This window comes from Mesoplodon bidens (assembly GCF_964165515.1).
Source record: "Mesoplodon bidens genome assembly, chromosome: 9".
In the NCBI taxonomy this organism is placed as follows: Eukaryota; Metazoa; Chordata; class Mammalia; order Artiodactyla; family Ziphiidae; genus Mesoplodon; species Mesoplodon bidens.
This window is the reverse complement of record NC_138166.1, coordinates 33,785,210-33,808,882: the sequence shown is the minus strand read 5'-3', so window position 1 is coordinate 33,808,882 and position 23,673 is coordinate 33,785,210. Positions and strand designations below refer to the sequence as shown.

General features: G+C 35.7%; 1 protein-coding gene across 1 annotated transcript in view; it reads left to right on the top strand.

Annotated features, from left to right (window-relative positions):
- ITGB8 (integrin subunit beta 8) overlaps positions 1-23,673 on the top strand; it is a gene marked incomplete at its 5' end in the record, with an annotated part of 96,200 nt that overhangs the window by 61,488 nt on the left and 11,039 nt on the right. Inside the window, 4 exons of the mRNA XM_081244972.1 lie at positions 6,511-6,606; positions 15,810-15,899; positions 19,638-19,772; positions 22,653-23,058. Coding sequence (XP_081101098.1) covers positions 6,511-6,606; positions 15,810-15,899; positions 19,638-19,772; positions 22,653-23,058 — 727 coding nt within the window. The remainder of the gene's footprint in view (positions 1-6,510; positions 6,607-15,809; positions 15,900-19,637; positions 19,773-22,652; positions 23,059-23,673) is intronic.

Sequence of the window (23,673 nt, the reverse complement as noted above, 5' to 3'; positions counted from 1 at the left end):
CTAGGAATAAACTTAACCAAGGAGGTGAAAGACCTATACTCTGAAAACTATAAAGCACTGATGAAGGAAACTGAAAATGATAAAAAGAAATGGAAAGATATCCCATGCTCTTGGATTGGAAGAATTAATATTGTTTAAGTGGCCATTCTACCCAAAGCAATCTACAGATTTAATGCAATCCCTATCAAATTACCAATAACATTTTTCACAGAACTAGAACAAATTATCCTAAAATTTATATGTAATCATGGGAGACCCCCAAATTGCCAAAGAAATCTTGAGAAAAAAGAAGAAAGCTGGAGGTATCATGCTTCCTGACCTCAGACTATACTACAAAGCTACAATAATCAAAACAGTATGGTATTGGCACAATAAGAGCCATACAGATCAGCTGAACAGAATAGAGAGCCCAGAAATAAGCCCATGCACATATGGTCAATTAATCTATGACAAAAGAGGCAAGAATATACAGTGGGGAAAAGACAGTCTCTTCAACAAGTGGTGCTGGGAAAACTGGACAATTACATTCAAAGGAATAAAATTAGAACATTTTTTTCCACACCATATACAAAAATAAACTCAAAATGGATTAAAGACCTAAATGTAAAACCAGAAACCACAAAAGTCATAGAAGAAAACATAGGGAGTATGGTCTTTGACAAAGATCTTAGCATTATGTTTTTGGACCTGTCTCTTCAGGCAAGGAAAACAAAAGAAAAAATAAACAAATGGAGCCTAATCAAACTTAAAAGCTTTTACACAGCAAAGGAAACCATCAAAAAAATGAAAATGCAACCTACTGAACATGAGAAGATATCTGCAAATGATATGTCCAATAAGGGGGCAATATCCAAAATATATCAATAGCTAATACAACTCAATATCAAAAAACACCCTGACTAAAAAATGGGCCGAAGACCTGAATAGGTATTCTTCCAAAGAAGACATACAGATGGCCAACAGGCATGTGAAAAGATGTTCAACATCACTAATCATCAGGGAAATGCAAATCAAAACCACAATGAGATATCACCTCATACCAGTCAGAATGACCATCATCAAAAAGACCATAAACAATAAATGTCAGTGAGGAATGAAAAACAGTATGGAGGCTACTCAAAAAATTAAAAATAGAACTAACATATGATCCAGTAATTCCACTCCTGGGTATATGTGTGTGTGTGTGTGTGTGTGTGTGTGTGTGTGTGTGTGTGTGTGTGTGTGTGTGTGTGTGTGTGTGTGTGTGTGTGTGTGTGTGTGTGTGTGTGTGTGTGTGTGTGTGTATATATATATATATATATATATATATATATCTGAAGAAAATGAAAACATTAATTCAAAAAGATCTATGTACACCAATATTCATAGGAGCAATATGTACAATAGCCAAGATATGGAAGCAACATAAGTGTCCATCAACAACTGAATAGATAAAGGTTTGTGGTATATATATACAATGGAATATTACTCAGCCATAATAAAGAATGAAATTTTGCCATAAGCAACAACATGGATGGATACAGAGGGTATTATGCTTAGTAAAATGACTCAGACAGAGAAATACAAATACTGCATATTTTCACTTATATGTAGAATCTAAAAAATAAAACAAATGAACGGATATAACAAAACAGAAACAGACTCACAGATACAGAGAACAAGCTAGTGGTTACCAGTGGGGAGAGGGATGGGGGAGGGGCATGTGAACAGTAATGACTTTAATAATAACTTTAGAACAGACCTAATTTTAATGCTTCTCATGCTTGCAGAAAATTACCCAGGAAATTATTTCTGCAAACAATATGTATTTTTTCTTCTTTAAAATTGAAAGCAAAAGTTGCACACAGAATCACCTGAGCTAGACTCAGAGTAGTCTCATGTTGCTTTTATAGCACCCCCGAAAATGAGAAAAAATATTGATTTTCCAAAGTGACTCAATAAAAACAAAAGTTGATGAAAATACTTATGAAATAGAATGTTCCAAATAAATTATATGTTTGGTTAAGTCATATTTAAGCAGAAAACTTACTACCATTCTCATTGAAAAGCTTACAAAAATGGTTATTCCATGCCCCTCATTTAGTAACAAGGCTATCAAGAATGCAACTGATACCATGTTTGGCAAGAGCCACAAATCAAACACTTCAGGAGCCAGGTGCAAAAGGTAAATAAATGAGGCAAGTTAAAGCATATCCAAGAGCCCAGCATTTAGCTTTTAGTAATGGCCTTCAAATGTCTTTTATTAAGCAGTCTTTTATTGAAAGCTGTCTTTTATTAAGCAGCCCTGTGGTATTTGTCCCTTTACACTTAGGGAGCACCACCCAGCCTCCCAGTGAAGTGTAGATATTGCTATTACCTCCATTTTATAAATGAGAAAATGGAAGCACTAAAAGGATCAGGAACTTGTCTGTGGTCACACAGCCCTCCATAGTAGTGCCTAGGTAAATGACAAGCAGTGTGACATCAGGACATGACCTTCTACTTACCATTAATATGGGCTTAATAATTAGAAAATGGTAAATGAAAGTCTTTACACATGTTAACCCATTTACTTCCCACCATAACCCTGAGAGGTAGATACTAGTATTTATATGTTTTACATATATAGAAACTGTATCACAGAAGGTTAAGACGGATGCCCAGTGTTACATGGCTAGTAATTGCAGAGCCAAGAGTTGAAGCCCCAGGTGGTCTGCTTCCAAGCCCCTGCTCTTGGTGTGGCTCTCAGCCAGAATGATTTTGCCCTCCAGAGAACATTTCAATGTCCAGAGACATTTTGGTTGTTACAACTGGGGAAGGAGGGAGATACTGGCCTCTAATAGGTAGAGGCCAGGGATGTAGCCAAGTACCCTACAATGCACAGGATAGCCTCACAGCCACAACACAAACTGTCCATAGTGCCACTAATGGGAAACATGGGTCTACGTGATTATGACTATGCAGCGATATAGACAGAAAAATAGGCCATTGGGAGAGATGGGGACTGACAACACATGATTTAAAGTCTTCACCTCTAAATAAATCTGTACTATCACATTGTTTTCATGCTGTCTTTGTCCTCTAAAAAGTGATCTATAAAAAGTAATCCAGATAACTGAGTACTTTTATTTAACCAAGACATTGGGGGTTTTTTTTGTATCTTATTATGGTATTCAATGTTTCAAATTCTATATTATCTCATAAGAACTTTTTATAATGAGATTCACTTTTATGGAGAATCTTAAACACTTATTTTCTTGTCACTACACAGGCACATTATCAAAATTCATACATCTCTACATAGTTATTATCTCTTTAACCGAAACTGTCTCCATGGAATCTTTCTTACCTCCTCTTCCCTTCTGACATTTATAAGTTATTTCCCACAAATCACAGTGAAGGTGTTGGTGAAGAAGAAAAATGTGAATGGAATCCTTTTGTCCTTAATTACTTAGCAGCTGCCTTGGCACATTGCTTTCCCTTCTCCCTTCTGCCCCAGAAATGCTTGTTATCTCCATTAATTATTTTCAGAGTTCAGAGAAACAATATGTAATGGGTTAGACAGAGGGGGAGTTAAAGCTGAGGAGCAGTGATGTCACCAGCACAGGACAGCTGGCCGAGAGGGAGTGTTCCTGCTAGTGAAATACAAGACATAAAAGATAAAATACTTAAAAGATACTATGCTTCATGGAGGAAAGGGGAAGGGGCTTCAACAATGGCCATTAATCCACAATTCTCCCATCAACAATGGTCTGTTTAAACACCTATCAAACATTTGTAGTTTTAACAATCTGTCTCGAGGTACTTGGAATTTTCTTTTAAAACATTTCTTTCTAGGGTTAAAAAATGTGTTCTTTTAAGCTTAAAAATCCAACTGAACTTCTTAATGATCTTCGGAGCAAATGAGAACTTTCTAGATTTAAATTTTGTGTACTTTTGGTCAATGTGACTTCCTGTTTTTGAAAAGGGGAAAGAGATTAAGAAGCCTCCAAAAGCTGCTTACATTTTGGACTGTCCTTTAATATTGATTTTATGTGAGTTAAGTATAAGCTGGTTAAAAACATATGGATTAAATTTTCCTGAAAATATGAATGGTTTTAAAAATTAAGAAGAGGGAATGCTTGGCAAACTGTGATTATTTTTTGTCAAAGCAAAAATATTTGAAAAGTAGTTGTTGCCATTAAAAAAATATTCCCAATACAGCTAGACTTACCTTCTTTTACTTGTTCTCTTTTTTCGTTGTTGTTCTCTTTAATTTACTAGCATTATGCAAACTGTCATAAGTCTATTTTAAGAGTATGCATATTATTAGGAACAAGGAATAAAAATTTATCTGATAGAACTTATATTTTGGGGATTGTTCTATTACTTTAAAATTATATTCTTAAGAATTGCTGTGGGTAGAATTTTTCTTATGCAAATCCATGTGGTAATATTTGTTATACCCCTTCGTAAATTGGAGTCATATCACATTTAATTGTAGTTCAAGAAATTTTTATTTGTTTCTACAAAGCAATTATAGATTATATAGAAATAAAAGGATATTTGTTATGATTATTATCTTAGTCCATTCGGGCTCTTATACCAAAACATCATAAATTAGGTGGCTTATAAACAATAGAAATTTATTCCTCACAGTTTTTGAGGTTGGTAAGTCCAAGATCAAGGCACTAGAGGATTCAGGGTCTGGTGAGAGCCTACTTTTTGGTTCAAAGACAACACCTCCTAGTTATAACCTCACATGACAGAAGGCGCAAGGGAACTTTCTCCACTGGCTCTCTTTTATAAGGGCACTAATCCCATTCAAGAGGGCTCTACCTTCAAGACCTAATCACATCCCAAAGGCCCACCTCCTAATATTACATCACCTTGGAGGTTAGGATTTCAATGTATGAATCTGGAAAGCGGGACATAGATATTCAGATCACACCAGTTACTCATGTTAGTGATGATAGTTTTAAGCACAAGGCTGTGTCTTATATCTTAATAAACATAGATATATAAGTTTAATAAGTGGGTCAAAGAACTTAGGCTATAAGTGAAACTAGTAAAATTAGCTCTTTCTAAGTTCATACAGTTGCCAAAATCCAGAAATATTAACCAAGATGGTTTAAACAAAATTTTCCCTTAACAAAAGCACAGTTAGCATTGGAGGGTGAAAGGGGAAACAAAAACTACAGAGTAATTTGAACTTGAATCAGATGATACTAATTAGGCTCAGTCACATGATCCTTGGCTTACACTACTAGGCACCAACAACAGGTGGGCCCAACTGCAGGTGAAGTTTGACATCATTTCTCTAAAGGTATCTAGAGTTGTTATTTGAGATTGCTTTAATATCTAAAAGAGCATTTATAGAAAGAAAAATATCAAGTACTATGTCTTACTACATAACTTTATATAGCAAATTCCACAGTTGTCAGATTTCTCATATTTACTAAGTTTTATTCCCCTTCTACTCATCCCCTGCTTTCTTTCGCACTACCGCAAAGAATATTACAGTTAGAGCTACGTAAGTTTTATATATCAATGTAAGACAGATCTGTAATATAAATATATGTATACATAAATGACAAAAAAGTATAATGATAATAAGTTGAAAGATCTGTAACTACACCTTGTATAAGCTGTTGGAAATAAAAATTATAATAATTGCTATTAGTTTTGCAAGAAACTGCTCTAAATAATTCACATACTATTGTTATCTTTCTACTTTTGCCAGCAATCGTGGAAGGCAGATACCATTCACATGTTACAGAGGATAGACCTGAAATACAATTTTTATCATAAACTGACAATCTGGGATTTGAATACAGGGTTTTCTTCTTTTAAACAAACTTTGTTCTATACCATGTTATATATCAAAATTTTATATGTATGTAAATATGTATGTATATACATGCATATATTTGCATTTTTAAACTTGTTACTGAACTTCACCTCAAAATGTGATTGTCACTAATATGTCTCTATTTCTGAATATTAAAGAATCTTTCAGTTATATTACTTGGAGTCCAATGTTAACCTAAAAAAGTGCTAAACACTCTTTGTACTATGTTGAATGCAACCCTCTTCATTTTTCTAAGTTTCTGAGGTTTTTATGGAGCCTTTGTCTTTAAAATATCCTTAATAATGTTGACGTTGACCTTATTTTTATTTTTTATTTTTTTGCGCTATGTGGGCCTCTCACTGTTGTGGCCTCTCCCGTTGCAGAGCACAGACTCTGGATGCGCAGGCTCAACAGCCATGGCTCACGGGCCCAGCCGCTCTGCGGCATGTGGGATCTTCCCGGACCAGGGCACGAACCCGTGTCCCCAGCATCAGCAGGTGGACTCTCAACCACCACACCACCAGGGAAGCCCTGACCTTAGTTTTTAAAAGAATTTAAATGCCTCTAGTAAAATGATAATCCTTCCCAACACAATACATTTTCATGTTAATCATACAATTTTCCTCATAACAGATGTTTGGAAGTGTGTGGAACTGAACTACTAAATTTCACTACCTTCTTTATTTCATTTTCTGTTACAGGAACATCCCTCACTAGGCCAACTTTCAGAAAAGTTAATAGACAACAACATTAATGTCATATTTGCAGTTCAAGGAAAACAGTTTCACTGGTATAAGGTATGTTAACTCCCGAAATATAAAAATTAAAATGTTTGCATCTATAGTTAAAATTAGAATACTAATTAAAATCCCAGGTAAGGATTCTGGAGTTATTATAATTTGTACAATCTAAATTTAATACTGTATTAACTAACATAGCCCAGGTGTCCGTTCCTCTGGTGAGATGGGGCAGGAGATGCTCTCCTCAACTCCTTGCCTGGGTGGGCAACTCAGGCTCCAGGGCCAGCAGAAATCCTCGTGTGAGGGTCCCACTGAGTTCCCCGGTCAGAGTACTGCAGCTGAGTGGAGCGGCTGCTTGGGACTACTGATCAGGTGCTGCAGAAAGCCTTCGTGGAATCTGACATATTATCACTCTGGGAACATTGGCCAGCTGCTCCTGACTTGGTCACATGAAAGCTCAGACTGTCCCAGACTCTGAACTGAAGAGAACCAACACAATTAGCATATCTCTCACCACCATGAATGCAAGGTATTTCAATTAAGAGTATCAGAAGGACATCTATAAAGCCCAGACTGGCATGTGCAAATTCTGAGGAATAGTGGAATAACCCAATGTATCTGGGTGACCTTTGGAGACAGCTGAGACAGAGCGACAACAGGGCAGTGGCTGACACCCAACTCATAGCCCATCTTCTCCAGCCATGTGGCTGCCAGGGTCTTGGGGCTCTGGCCGGCTGTAAGGCCTGAGCCTCGGAGATTGAAGAGCTGAATTCAGGACATTGGTCTACCAGAGACCTCCCAGCCCCATGTAATATCAATCAGTGAGAGCTCTCCCAGAAATCTCCATCTCAAAACTAAGAGCCAGCTCCACTCAACGACCACCAAGGTCCACTGCTGGACACCCCATGCCAAACAACTAGCAAGGCAGGAACACAAACCTACCCATCAGCAGAGAGGCTGCCTAAAATCATAATAAGTTCACACACACCCCAAAAAACACCACCGGACAGGGTCCTGCCAGATAGACAAGATCCAGCCTCATCCACCAGAACAGAGGTGCTAGTCCCCTCCACCAGGAAGCCTACACAACCCACTGAACCAACCTTACCCACTGGGGGCAGACACCAAAAACAACAGGAACTACAAACCTGCAGCCTGCAAAAAGGAGACCCAAAACACAGTAAGTTAAGCAAAATAAGACAGAGAAATACACAGTATATGAAGGAGCAAGGTAAAAACCCACCGGACCAAACAAATGAAGAGGAAATAGGCAGTCTACCTGAAAAAGAATTCAGAGTAATGTTAGTAAAGGTGATCCAAGATCTTGGAAGTAGAATGAAGAAAATACAAGAAACGTTTAACATGGACCTAGAAGAACTAAAGAGCAAAGAAACAAGGATAAACAACACAGTAAACGAAATTAAAAATTCTCTATAAGGAATCAATAGCAGAAAAACTGAGACAGAAGAACAGATAAGTGACCTGGAAGATAAAGTACTGGAAATAACTACCACAAAGCAGAATAAAGAAAAAAGAATGAAAAGAATTCAGGACAGTCTCAGAGACCTCTGGGACAACATTAAATACACCAACATTCAAATTATACGGGCCCCAGAAGAAGAAGAGAAAAAGCAAGGGAAGGAGAAAATATTTGAAGAAATTATAGTAGAAAACTTCCCTAATATGGGAAACGGAATACTCAATCAAGCCCAGGAAGCACAGAGAGTCCCATACAGGATAAATCCAAGGAAAAACACGCCAAGACACATATTAATCAAACTATCAAAAATTAAATACAAGGAAAAAATATTAAAAGCAGCAAGGGAAAAACAACAAATAATGTACAAGGGAATCCCCATAAGGTTAACAGCTGATTTTTCAGCAGAAGCTCTGCAAGCCAAAAGGAAGTGGCAAGACATATTTAAAGTGATGAAAGAGAAAAACCTACAACCAAGATTACTCTACCCAGCAAGGATCTCATTCAGATTCGACAGAGAAATTAAAAACTTTACAGACAAGCAAAAGCTAAGAGAAATCACCAAACCAGCTTTACAACAAATGCTAAAGGAACTTCTCTAGGCAGGAAACACAAGAGAAGGAAAAGATCTACAATAACAAACCCAAAACAATTAAGAAAATGGGAATAGGAACATACATATCGATAATTACCTTAAATGTAAATGGGTTAAATGCTCCAACCAAAAGACATAGACTGGTTCAATGGATACAAAAACAAGACCCATATATATGCGGTCTACAAGAGACCCACTTCAGACCTAGGGACACATACAGACTGAAAGTGAGAAGATGGAAAAAGATATTCCATGCAAATGGAAATCAGAAGAAAGATGCAGTAGCAATTCTCATATCAGACAAAATAGACTTTAAAATAAAGACTACTACAAGAGACAAAGAAGGACAGTACATGATGAGCAAGAGATCAATCCAAGAAGAAGATATAACAATTGAAAATATTTATGCACCCAACATAGGAGCACCTCAAAACATAAGGCAAATGCTAACAGCCATGAAAGGGGAAATCGACAGTAACACAATCATAGTAGAGGACTTTAACACCTCACTTTTACCAATGGACAGATCATACAAAATGAAACTAAATAAAGAAACACAAGCATTAAATGATACATTAAACAAGATGGACTTAATTGATATTTATAGGACATTCTATCCAAAAACAACAGGATACACTTTCTTCTCAAGTGCTCATGGAACATTCTCCAGGATAGATCGTATCTTCGGTCACAAATCAAGCCTTGGCAAATTTAAGAAATTTGAAATTCTATCAAGTATCTTTTGAAACCACAATGCTATGAGACTAGATATAAATTACAGGAAAAAATCTGTAAAAAATACAAACACATGGAAGCTAAACAATACACTACTAAATAACCAAGAGATCACTGAAGAAATCAAAGAGGAAATCAAATAATTCCTAGAAACAAACGACAATGAAAACATAATGACCAAAAACCTTTGGGATGCAGCAAAAGCAGTTCTAAGATGGAATTTTATAGCAATACAATCCTACCTGAAGAAACAGGAAGCATTTCAAATAAACAAGTAACCTTAACACCTAAAGCAAGTAGAGAAAGAAGAACAACAACAACAAAAAAAACACAAAGTAAGCAGAAGGAAAGAAATCATAAAGATCAGATCAGAAATAAATGAAAAAGATATGAAGGAAATGATAGCAAAGATCAATAGAAATAAAAGCTGGTTCTTGGAGACGATAAACAAAATTGATAAACCATTAGCCAGACTCATCAAGAAAAAAAAGGGAGAAGACTCAAATCAATAGAATTAGAAATGAAAAGGGAGAAGTAACAGCTGACACTGCAGAAATGCAAAGGATCATGAGAGATTACTATCAGCAACTCTATGCCAATAAAATAGACAACCTGGAAGAAATGGACAAATTCTTAGAAAAGCACAATCTTCCGAGACTGAACAAGGAAGAAATAGAAAATATAAACAGACCAATCACAAGCACTGAAATTGAGACTGTGATTAAAAATCTTCCAACAAACAAAAGCCCAGGACCAGATGGCTTCACAGGCAAATTCCATCAAACATTTAGAGAACAGCTAACAGCTATTCTTCTCAAACTCTTCCAAAATACAGCAGAGGGAGGAACACTCCCAAACTCATTCTGCAAGGTCACCATCACCCTGATACCAAAACCAGACGAAGATGTCACAAAAAAAGAAAAGTACAGGTGAACATCACGGATGAACATAGATGCAAAAATCCTCAACAAAATATTAGCAAACAGAATCCAACAGCACTTTAAAAGGATCATACACCCTGATCAAGTAGGGTTTATCCCAGGAATGCAAGGATTCTTCAATATGCAAATCAATCACTGTGATGAACCATATTAAGAAATAGAAGGAGAAAAATCATATGATCATCTCAATAGATGCAGAAAAATCTTTTGACAAAATTCAACACCGATTTATGATAAAAACCCTCCAGATAGTAGGCATAGAGGGAACTTACCTCAACATAATGAAGGCCATATATGACAAACCCACAGCCAACATCGTTCTCAATGGTGAAAAACTGAAACCATTTCCTCTAAGATCAGGAACAAGAAAAGGTTGTCCACTCTCACCACTATTACTCAACATAGTTTTGGAAGTTTTAGCCACAGCAAGCAGAGAAGAAAAAGAAATAAAAGGAATCCAAATTGGAAAAGAAGAAGTAAAACTGTCACTGTTTGCAGATGACATGATACTACACACAGAGAATCCTAAAGATGCTACCAGAAAACCACTAGAGCTAAACAATGAATTTGGTAAAGTAGCAGGATACAAAATTAATGCACAGAAATCTCTTGCATTCTTATCCACTAATGATGGAAAATCTGAAAGAAAATTTAAGGAAATACTCCCATTTACAGTTGCAACAAAAAAATAAAATACTTAGGATTAAACCTACCTAAGGAGACAAAAGACCTGTATGCAGAAAACTATAAGACACTGATGAAAGAAATTAAAGATGATACAAACAGATGGAGAGATATACCATGTCCTTGGATTCAAAGAATCAACATTGTGAAAATGATTATACTACCCAAAGCAATCTACAGATTCAATGCAATCCCTATCAAACTACCAATGGCATTTTTCACAGAACTAGAACAAAAAATTTCACAATTTGTATGGAAACACAAAGACCCTGAATAGCCAAATAGCCAAAGCAATCTTGAGAAAGAAAAACGGAGCTCGAGGAATCAGGCTCCCTGACTTCAGACTATCCTACAAAGCTACAGTAATCAACACAGTGTGGTAATGCCATAAAAACAGAAATATAGATCAATGGAACAGGATAGAAAGCCCAGAAATAAACCCACGCACATATGGTCACCTTATCTTTGATAAAGGAGGCAAGAATATACACTGGAGAAAAGACAGCCTCTTCAATAAGTGGTGCTGGGAAAACTGGACAGCTACATGTAAAAGAATGAAATTAGAACACTGCCTAACACTATACACAAAAATAAACTCAAAATGGATTAAAGACCTAAATGTAAGGCCAGACACTATCAAACTCTTAGAGGAAAACATAGGCAGAACACTCTATGACCTAAATCACAGCAAGATCCTTTTTGACCCACCTCCTAGAGAAAGGGAAATAAAAATAAACAAATGGGGCTTAATGAAACTTAAAAGCTTTTGCACAGCAAAGGAAACTAGAAAGAAGACAAAAAGACAACCCTCAGAATGGGAAAAAATATTTGCAAACAAAGCAACTGACAAAGGATTAATCTCCAAAATATACAAGCAGCTCATGCAGCTCAATATCAAAAGAACAAAACAAGCCAATCCAAAAATGGGCCAAAAGCCTAAATAGACATTTCTCCAAAGAAGATATACAGATTGCCAACAAACACATGAAAGGATGCTCAACATTACTAATTATTAGAGAAATGCAAGTCAAAACTACAATGAGGTATCACCTCACACCAGTCAGCATGGACATTATCGAAAAGTCTACAAACAATAAATGCTGGAGAGGGTTTGGAGAAAAGGGAACACTCTTGCACTGCTGGTAGGAATGTAAATTGATACAGTCACTATGGAGAACAGTATGGAGGTTCCTTAAAAAACTAAAAATAGAACTACCATACGACCCAGCAATCCCACTACTGGGCATATACCCTGAGAAAACCATAATTCAAAAAGAGTCATGTACCACAATGTTCATTGCAGCTCTATGTACAATAGCCAGGACATGGAAGCAACCTAAGTGTCCACTGACAGTTGAATGGATAAAGATGATGTGGCACATATATACAATGGAATATTACTCTGCCATAAAAAGAAACGAAATTTATTTACTTGTAGTGAGGTGGATGGACCTAGAGTCTGTCATATAGAGTGAAGTAAGTCAGAAAGAGAAAAACAAATACCGTATGCTAACACATATGTATGGAATCTAAAAAAAAAATGGTTCTGAAGAACCTAGGGGCGGGACAGGAATAAAGACACAGATGTGGAAAGTGGACTTGAAGACACAGGGAGAGGGAGGGGGCTGGGATGAGATGAGAGAGTGGCATGGACGTATATACACTATGAAATGTAGAATGGATGGCTGGTGGGAAGCAGCTACATAGCACAGGGAGATCAGCTTGGTGCTTTGTGACCATCTAGAGGGGTGGGATAGGGAGGCTGGGAGGGAGGTGCAAGAGGGAGAGGATATGGGGATATATGTATACATATGGCTGGTTCAGTTTGTTATACAGCAGAAGGTAACACACCATTGTAGAGCAATTATACTCCAATAAAGATGTTGAAATTTTAAAAAAAGTAATGTATACTACACAGGGTCTTAAGTTAGCAGTTAAATATAAATAAGTATAAATTCTATGTTTGTTACACCTAGAACCAAGTGTGGGCACTGATACTTGGTGTTGTACTGACTGTGACAATAATGGAGGAGACTTTTATCAGGTGAAAAGTAGTTCACACTCCAAGTATACCACTCATGTCCAGAGTTCTGCTTTTTCTAGCCCATGGGAATATCTTTATAATAGGTTAGGTTGGGGAATATCAGCATATTTTACAATAGCACCAACGTACCTAGATTTGGTCTAGGTCATCTAGTAAAGGAACAAGAGGAGCCATGGAAGTGGCTAACCCAGTCAAAGCCTTCCTACATAAGAATAATGTTGATTTTGTCCAGTATCTTTTGGGCCAGGTGAGTCCTACAAGCCCAAAAGACGTTTGGCACCTATGTCACTCTGGCAGCACCCCATGGGATTCCCCCTGTCACCCCCAAACCTATAACTTCTGTGATCCTGCTATAGCTTTCTTTTCACAGTCTTTAAGGTTTTTTTCCAGAAAACTCTCTTTTTTTCATTTCTACAATATTGTGATACCCTAATTTTCATTACACATATCTGTTCACTGGGTCTTCTTCATCTCCTTTGTGGTCTTTGCTTCTTCCTTCTACTCCTAATGTTCTTTACTTATTTTTTAATACTTCAGAGAAACTACATTTTGGCTTCAACAAATACTTGAACCCATTTTCATTTGTCACAAAGCTGGTGTTCCCTTCAACAATTTCCCTAATACCTGACTACCACGTTTATCATCTGAAAGTGCTACTTAAATTATACCATTTCTTCTCTTAGAAATCTATAGTGAAAATATAAATCCCTGTTTTCCCAAACTTATATACCATGGAACCCCCTTTTTAAGCAAACAACCATTAATATCCACAGAAGTAGGGCTCTGACCCAAATTAAATGCCTGAATCACTTTATTAACAATAGTAACAGCATCTACTTATTGAGCACTTACTATTGTCAGGAACTGAGTTTATTAACATTAACTCATTTAATACTCTTAAAACTCATAACAATGAGGGCAATATTACTAGTATGCCCATTTTAAAGATGAAGGAAAGTATTTAGGAAGGTTATATACTTTCCCAAACTTTCCTAACAGCCTAAATCCTGTATTCTTAAACTCTAAGCTTAAATTTCAAACTGAATTTCAACTTACTGTGCAGCTCTTTATTGCTTTTACCTTCTTTTTCTCTGCTATTTATTACTTCTTGATGGTGATATTAGCTCTAGTAGTTTCTCCCTACTCCTTTAAGAAAATTTCCACTGACTGTTAAACCATAAAACCAGGTTTATTATTAATTGAATTGTGTGCAAAGTAAGAGTCAGCAGATTCTAAAAGCCTGACCGGCTCTGCTAAGAGTCCTGTGTATTCCGTTGCAGTCACCTAATTTGGCTGCTCAGAGATATTTTTATTAATTATCTTTGTCTGGATTGTAACAGCCTCCTAACCCATCTCCCAAATCTATCTTCCGCTCGGCTACAGGATGAGCTATTTGAATCACAGGTGTGACCACAGTACTCCCTAGAGTAAAATGTTCCAGTGGTTCCCTCTGATCTAGAGGATCAAGTCTTTAATATTGTCTGCGTTAAACTTGTCCCTGCAGTCGTGCTTCTAATCCTCCTGTGTACACACACTCACCAGGCTCTTTCTTTCTTTTGTGACTTTGTTCTTGCTACCTATCTCCCATGCCTGGAAGCCCTTCTCCATCATTACTTGACTAACTCTTACTCATCCTTTAAGACACAGCTCATGAATCACCTCCTCCAGGAAACAGTCCCTGACAACTTTCCCCAGCTCTCAAATGCTTGCTCAGTATCCCTCTCATTAGGGTCTGTACATATGTCTATTGCTTCAGGTGTACGTTGTTTGTTGAAACTGTCATTTATATTCCTGTGAGATCCTTAAGAATGGAAACTATGTGGTGTAGCAATTTAGCATTTCCAAAGTGGTATATGGTGGTTAGTTAATAAAGGTTGTATAAATGAATTTTTAAAATATTTAACTGATACATTTTCCCTATTACCTGAGATACCAACTTGTTAGTAACCAAGTAGTAGCTGGCATACAGCAGGAACTTAATGATACTTGTGAATGGTAAAATGAGTATATAAATGTATTTCAAGACTTTTCATTATCTAATTCCATATAAATATGCACCATTCACTCTAGTCAGACTAGTTTCTTCTCTATTCTTACTTCATCTACAACTTGGGTAAACCTTTAAGCCTTTGCTAATTCTCATTTCTCACTAGGGATACCTAGAGTTGATTCCATAATTATTATGTACCATCCATCAAGAACACCTGCTCCATGAAGCTTCCATTTGTGACTTTGATTTTTTTCTCCTGTCTGGGCAAATATGTCCTAAAGACCATTCCATGGAAAAGTAGTTCTACAAAATATTTGTATATGTTACATGAGAAAAGAGTTTTGTAATTAAGTAAATGTTAGGGAATGCTGCATTTAATAATGCTAAATTATTTCTGAATTGCAGTGGTGTACATTTTGAGTCTCCATGTGGAATAAACCATATGCAGAACTTATCAAACTTATTTGCCCTCAGAACCCTTTTCATTTTAAAATCTCTTGGGATCATGTTCTATGGGGGATAGTTTGGGAAATGCCAGTCTGTGCTTTGAGTTTTAGGTCAGCATGTAACTTGTGCACACACACACACTCATGCACATACAAACACATACTATTTCAGGAACATATGTTTTGGCTGCTCTGCTTAGCTGCTTATATTTTTCTTGTGTCTCATAGTTTTTGATTCATGTAATGACTCACCTTCCACTGATAACTACAAGATTTTTTAATATTTGTTGATTGCTAAACCATTGTATACTATTGTCATTAAGTGCAGGTTATTGATATGTTTTCTAGGATCTTCTACCCCTCTTGCCTGGCACCATTGCTGGTGAAATAGAATCAAAGGCTGCAAACCTCAATAATCTGGTTGTAGAAGCCTATCAGGTATGTATATACTGTACACATTTTTTCAAATAAACTCTTAACCTCAATTTCCATGGCAAGGTACAAACTAATGCCCTATCATCTTGAGAGGAGTGGTGGAAAAAACAGATTAGGAATTAGGAAACTGAGCTTAGCCCTGGCTCTACCACTAACTAGTTATAGAACCTTGGGAAAGTCATTTCAGCTTTCTGTGCTTCACTATGTCTCACTGACACAGTTTACTAAACTCAGGTTGAGCTACAGACTATCTAAATTTCCTTCCTCATCAAATGTTCAGTGAGTCACCAAATCACAGCTATAGAATATACTTTATTACCAAGAAATTTCACAATTTCCAGTGCCATAAAGTAATCAATCCACAGTGTTATTTAAACAGCAACTTTCCAGGGAAAATGAACTGTATGAGATATAGAGATTACTAAGAGAACTTTGTTGGGGTCTCCTAGATCAATCACTTGGTTGTTCGATCGTTTACTTAAGCAGTTTTACCAAACTAGTTTGATTAAAAGAATCACCCTAAGAGATACACTACTTTATTGAGACGACAGTTGTATGCTGTCCCCAGTTCGTGTAGAGTGGGTACCAAATGCAAAGATTTAAGAAACATCTGCTCTCTCAATCTAGGTCATTTCTGGATAGAATAATCTCTTTTAAGAAGTTGTAATAATAGCAGCTGTCATTTTAATACCACTAAGAACCAGTTATTTTCCATACATGACCTCATTTAATCCACACAACCGACCTATAAGGCAGGTATTAGTACTCCCACTGTGTATTTGTAGAACTTCAAAGAAGCTAAGCAAATCAATCAAAGGCCAAACAGCTAACAAGCAGAAGCAGCAGCACCAAAACCTAGGTCTTTAATTCTAGCTTCTAGGTGCTTCCTCCTGTGTTACACAATCTGTTTGTCTGTTGTTGTTTTTTTCTTTTTTACATAGTGTCTAAAGATACGCTTTATTCTACCCTGAATTTATGCACCGTTGATAAACTCCCACTTCCCAAAATTCTTTTTCCCTTCCTGACACAGTAGAGTTGAACAGTGTTAACAGTAGCCCAAGCATTGTGAGAAATCTTAGGCTTCTCTTCTCATTTTCTTCATGGAACATCTGCCTTCAACTCAAGTACAAAAGAGTAAGGCAGGAAGTAGACACGGGATAGAAAACGAAGGACTTGTTTAAACTTTCTTTTTTTAAAAGGAAAATAAACCTTGCGAGATTTTTTTGTTTTTGTGTTTTTTGCCAGGGAATTTTTCTATGTCTGAAGACTATGTTGGATGAAATAAGAAAAGCATCTTTAATTATATTTCTTCTTCACTGTTACAAAACAAAAACAAAAACAAAAAACATTAGGACTGGTGGAGCTTCTTATCAAGGAAAACCAAAACTGTGTACAATTCGTTCCCATCCGAAGTTTGTTCCCAAGTATAATCAAAATAAGAAAGGAGCTTGCAGTGTTAGAAGTCACCCTAGTTTTCATAGTATAAACCCATTTATTACCCCAAAGAAAAAATATAAGTCGACAAACTTTCCTGTATCTAAAACTGCACCCATGGAAAGGGAAACAGCAGGGTTTTTTTCATGTTCTTTATTTGCTAGAATAGGTATGTGATGCATTATCTAACTGCAGTTCTGATTAACCTTAAACAATTAGAAAATACTAACAAAACTGACAGGAACTCTGGCTAAACAATCTCCTTAAGTTGGGATTCTGTTATTATTTTATATATGTCTATACTTTCAAAATTCTTCTGAAATTTCATTTTGTCTTCACAGTTCAACAGAAACTGTTCACAGTTCATTGAAGAAAAAATAATAAAAATCTTTTATTCTAACTTTTAATACTTTGCATTTCCTTTTTAAGACTTTTTATAAAATTATATACAAATTTAGCACAGGTGAATGTGATTGCATTTTGTTTTTTATCCTTTACATCTGCATTGCCATTAGAATTAAAACTATATAAAAATCATGACTATAATAACTTAATAGTAATTTAGCTGAAATTAAGACATAAAAAAATAAATCATGTTGAATAAAAAAGAATTATACTTTAGAAAAAATAAATTCTGCTTCTGTACCTGTTAGATATTAAAAGACAAGCTTAAGACTGTGTCTGAAACTTAATTTCTTTTTTTTGCGGTACGCGGGCCTCTCACTGTTGTGGCCTCTCCCATTGTGGAGCACAGGCTCCGGACACGCAGGCTCAGCGGCCATGGCACGGGCCTAGCCGCTCCACGGCATGTGGGATCTTCCCGGACCCGGGCACAAACCCGTGTCCCCTGCATCGGCAGGCGGACTCTCAACCACTGCGCCACCAGGGAAGCCCTGAAACTTAATTTCTTAATCTCAAAACTGGGCAAAATTTTAGCTATTTGTCTTCATACCCTGTTTGAAAAACATTGGTGAAACTAGCTTAAGGTTTTAAGGGAAGCAGAATTTCAAAAGGGCAAAAAGAACAGCCATGGTATTAGGAACTTCCTTCTGATTTGTCAAACCATCACCATATCAATACCATTTGTATACCATTAGAAGTTTCTATTTTTTACTGAAATTGTTTAATTAAGTGATTACAATGTATGAATTCTCTGGTAGATAAAAAATGTGACTAATATAGTCTTACCTTTATTCAAATAAAATTTGCTAATTTGAGGAAGTATCTTACTCTAAAGATTTACTACCATAATTCCATGATCAATTATTAATCAGTAAGCACACATCTCTTTATTGATTATACAGTTGAAGAAGAAAAATTACTCAAGTAAAGAATTAGAACCCATGGGGATTTCTTTTTCCTTCACACCCTGCTACTCACTCTTTCCTTAGGTACATACTTCGTCTTTTCCCTTTCCTTTTGTTTACAAAAATAAGTTAAGGATTTTTGCATGTGATAGACTCTTAGTTTTATGAGATGAAATTCACACAGATCTACAGAATATATTTAATGTAGCTAGAACTTTTGGAACTCAGAGATTGGACGAAATTAGGATGTGCTTGATACATAGTAGGCAATACATACATGTTTTTTGAATGATTATATAAATGAGTGAATAAATGAGCAAATGATTTTCTGCCCAGTAAGGGGCCCTATTTCAGTATTAAGGATTGGAACAAATTTGATTGACATAGCAAGCCCCAGGGATTTGGCAAAAATCCTAGGCCATTCTTGGAGAATTTATGGAGCCATAACTGGCAGGTATTTCTTATACCTACAGTATAGAAATGCCCTCCCCAAAATTTATCTTTCAATTCTGTATCAATAAGGCAGTTTAGCTTTCATGATAGTCTAAAGTGTTTGAAACTGAAATGCTTCTTTTACAGCTGTAAGTGTCAGAAGCATGTTCCAGATTTTAAGCTGTCAAGATTTAGCCTCTGTGATGATATATGTATTCTCAATGCTTTATTTAAATTTTACCAAAAAATATAAATATTATTGGATTAAAATGATTATGTTCCTAACAGGTTGAGTGAGAAATATCTCTGAGGTGATCAAAATGCAGTCATGGAAATATGTGAAAAAATAGGGCCATTTAAATGCAGAAAATCCTTCAGTATTTTTTATGTATTTCAAATGTAATTGGGTCATTATGTGGAAACACTGTTTTTAATCGACCTTTTACAGAGACAAACTCTTTGATTTAGTTAAAAATTAAATCTAGAATGACATGATAAACTTGACTCTGTTTTGTTGCTTACATTAGAAACTGCTATAGTATACAACTAAAAAATGTCATCTCTGCAGAAACTCATTTCAGAAGTGAAAGTTCAGGTGGAAAACCAGATAAAAGGCATCTATTTTAACATTACTGCCATCTGTCCAGATGGGAGCAGAAAGCCAGGCACAGACGGATGCGGAAATGTGACAAGCAATGACGAAGTATGTGGGTGTGCGTTTTTCCCATTTAAAGTAAACTAGTTGTTTGGCATGCTTTCTTACAGAAAAATCAAACCATTCAGAAAAACTTTTTTTACTACCGACCTCAAGAATCTCATTTACACTTCAAAGTAACTTTTATTATCCAATCCCTAAGTTCCTACTTGCTGTAACTCCATTGACTGTTTTCTCAAACTCTAGTTAAAATAAATAAATATATATCATATTAAATAATTATTTAATAATAATAACTTTAAACTTAGATGACACAGCCAGTGAATGTTAGGAAATCATATCTCCTCAAACAAGAAGTGCCTATACTTAGGATGATGATAATACCTTTTTGTTTCAAATCTGAAAATTCTCAGAGTAAATGTGAAAGTTGAAAGTAAAAACGACAGAGAAGAATGCTGTTGATAAAGATTAAGAATTACAAAATCTTTCACTTTGTGATTGTCCCGGTACACTTGTATTATCTCAATACAATGACCTACAAGGTAGGGAAATTTGTTAAGAACAACAACAACAACAAAAAAGTGTCATCATTTAACTAAAAAGGAATGAAATATGGAAAAGAGAGATCCGGATTATAGCAGCATCAGGAAATAGGACCAGGGGAGATAGGGATTCTCCCAGGATTGGCACAATAGAAAGTAAATACACAGAAATATGCTTTTAAAAGAAATTCTTGTAGAATGAAGTGATTTTCAGTGAGTCATTTACCTCTTGAGGCATCAGTTGCCTCATTTTTAAATAAACAGCTAGAACTAGAAGATTTCCAATCCCACCTCCATCCATCTCTAAGGTTCTATGATGTTATTATTTTAATATCATGCTATAGAGAAAAAGAAAAAGTTATTGAAAGAGATTAAAAATCCTAGTATTCTAAGGTTGAATAAAGGAGAATCTTCCTTCTCTTTAGTTAGAATATAATTTTCTCTCGGGAAGTTTAGAATCCGCAGGTAGTATAGTTGTTCCAACAAGCTGTATATTTGAAATTAATTATTTCAAATTCAAATTCTGTAGGCTCCTCCATAATCACTGCTTGAATTTTGTTCAAAAGACATTTTATGCCAGTTTACAAAATACATATTTAATTTCCACTGAATACAGAGAAACTTTGTGCTAGCAAAAGATAGTGATAAGTTAGCTTTTGAGAAAGGGTTACCTTTTTAAAAGTAGCTCTTTCTTTCAAAATCAATTTTGGCAGAATGGTTTTCCTTACTCCTTACATTTTTGTTTCTTTTTGTCTACATCCCTTTTTTCCCTCACTTTCAACCAAGTAGTATAAACAGTTTGACTAAGGAAGAGTCATTTGACCACTTAATTATATAAACCCCAAGTTTTGCTCTATTAATATTGGCAGTTGACCACATTATCCTACAGTCTGTTAATCCTTATATTTTTTTTTTTTTTTTTTTTTTTTTCTTTTTGCGGTATGTGGGCCTCTCATTGCTGTGGCCTCTCCCGTTGCGGAGCACAGGCTCTGGACGCGCAGGCCCAGCGGCCATGGCTCACGGGCCCAGCCGCTCCGCGGCATGTGGGATCCTCCCAGACCGGGGCACGAACCCGTATCCCCTGCATCGGCAGGCGGACTCTCAACCACTGCGCCACCAGGGAGGCCCAATCCTTATATTTTTAAAGAGAAAAAACATTTCAAGTCTGACACCAACTGTATTGATTTTAATATTATGAGACTAATTCTAATTCCGAATGGATATATATTATAACGTATAAACCTAAATTTAGACCTTTCATATCATTGTGTATATTTGTGCTAGGCTTTTTGGTTGGGATGGATATCTATCTATCTATACCTTTATACATATACATATAGAGAGAGAGAGCACGCAAATCTCTATATGTTCATATATATATCCATCCATATATATTCATCCATATCTATTTATCATCTATCTATCTATCTATCTATCTATCTAACTCCATCCCAACTAAAAAGCCTAGCACAAAGTATTTTTAAATTGTAACATATCTCAGTCTAACATGGAAAAAAAACATGTAACCTTCTTATTTGCCAAAGTACCTGAAGATCATAAGGTGAGTTAAGAAATATAAATAGACACACTAAGCCGATCGTGTTGTACAGGAAGGAAAAATAGAGAAAAAGGAAAAATTTGGCAGGAGAAAGACATTCTGTAGTTTGCATGGGGGAAACCAATTCCTGCCAGGCCAGATCCTTAGTTGTAGACTAACATCTTCCACTGAGACAAATGTATGACCTTGTATTGAGATCTTAAGATCTAAAAGTGAGAATCCTAAATCTTTTTCCCTTGAGTAACATCAGGGAGAGCCCCATGTTTTCTTCTTAACACCATGTATAAACTAAAATTTAACTCTAAAACTTACTTGGGCCCCTGGAAAACAGAAACAAAATAAAAATTGTTCATTTGAACAATTGTTCATCTCAGGGTTTTAAACCAGTAGAGCAGAAGCTCTTGACTTTAGTTTATTTGATCTATCTTTAGTGCCAAATATATTCAGTAACTCCACATGTTAAGGACTGAATCCAGAAAATGGTCTATTCTCTCTCAAGTTTACTAAGAAGTCAGTTGAGGATATAAATTAATGATCGGAAGTAGAGTACACATTTCAAATAGGCTTGAACCCATGTCCATTTAATGCTGCAATACAGGCAAGTCTCAGTCATTGCATCCTTTAACTCTCCAGTTCATTAATTAGGAAATACATGAAATTAAAAAGGAATGTTATGTCTACATATGAGAGTACATGTGTAATTTATAAATATTAATTTCTATAAGATGGTATATTATTGACTTAAATATTATTAACAGATATAATATTGGTAATAAAAATTATCAAGACATATAAATATATTTTCTTCCTCCCCACCCAAAAATTTAGGTTCTTTTCAATGTAACAGTTACAATGGAAAAATGTGATGTCATGGAAGGAAAGAGCTATGCAATAATCAAACCTATTGGTTTCAATGAAACCACTAAAATTCATATACATAGGAACTGCAGCTGTCAGTGTGATGACAGCAAAGGACCTAAAAGAAAGTGTGTAGAAGAAACTTTTCTAGATGCCAAGTGCTTCCAGTGTGATGAGAATAAATGTCATTTTGATGAAGATCAATTTCCTTCTGAAAGTTGCAAGTCACACAAGGATCAACCTGCTTGCAGCGGTAGAGGAGTTTGTATTTGTGGGAAATGTTTATGTCACAAAATTAGGCTTGGAAAAGTATATGGAAAATACTGTGAAAAAGATGACTTTTCTTGTCCATATCACCATGGAAATCTGTGTGCTGGTGAGTATAAGTATGTACATGCAGTTATTTATATAGTTATATATTAAACTAGCATATATGTTAAAGTATCTTTAAATCACATCTTTATAATTACCAACTTTGAATATGAATTTAATATTCAAACTTTCAAAGTCTGTGAAATTAGGACATAACTACAGATTTACAGTACATGATTCTGATATTTATAGTTTAAATTATTTTGTACAGGAAATATTTAAAAATTAAAACCAAAAGTTAATTGTTATTTTCAAGTATGCCTTGATCTTGTAAAGACACATACCAGAAAAGGAAATTACTGATAATGTCTGACAGATTTTCTATAATCTGGGTATTCTTCTAGAAGGATCTGATTCATTCTCATAAGTGGTTACTCCCTCCATCTTGCTCAGAGGATAGTTAGCTATAAAAATATACTTTTCATTCATTGTAATATTCTTAATGCATTATCATAGATGGCATTGTAAATCTGTAGTAATTTAAATTTCTCTACTTTATTTTTGGAACAACGCCAGCAACAAAACTGTCAAAGGACAGAATTCTTCAAGAAAATGCTGGTTTCATAAGAAATCTAGATTAGTCCCAGAGGGCACACACAGACCAGATTTAAAAATGAGA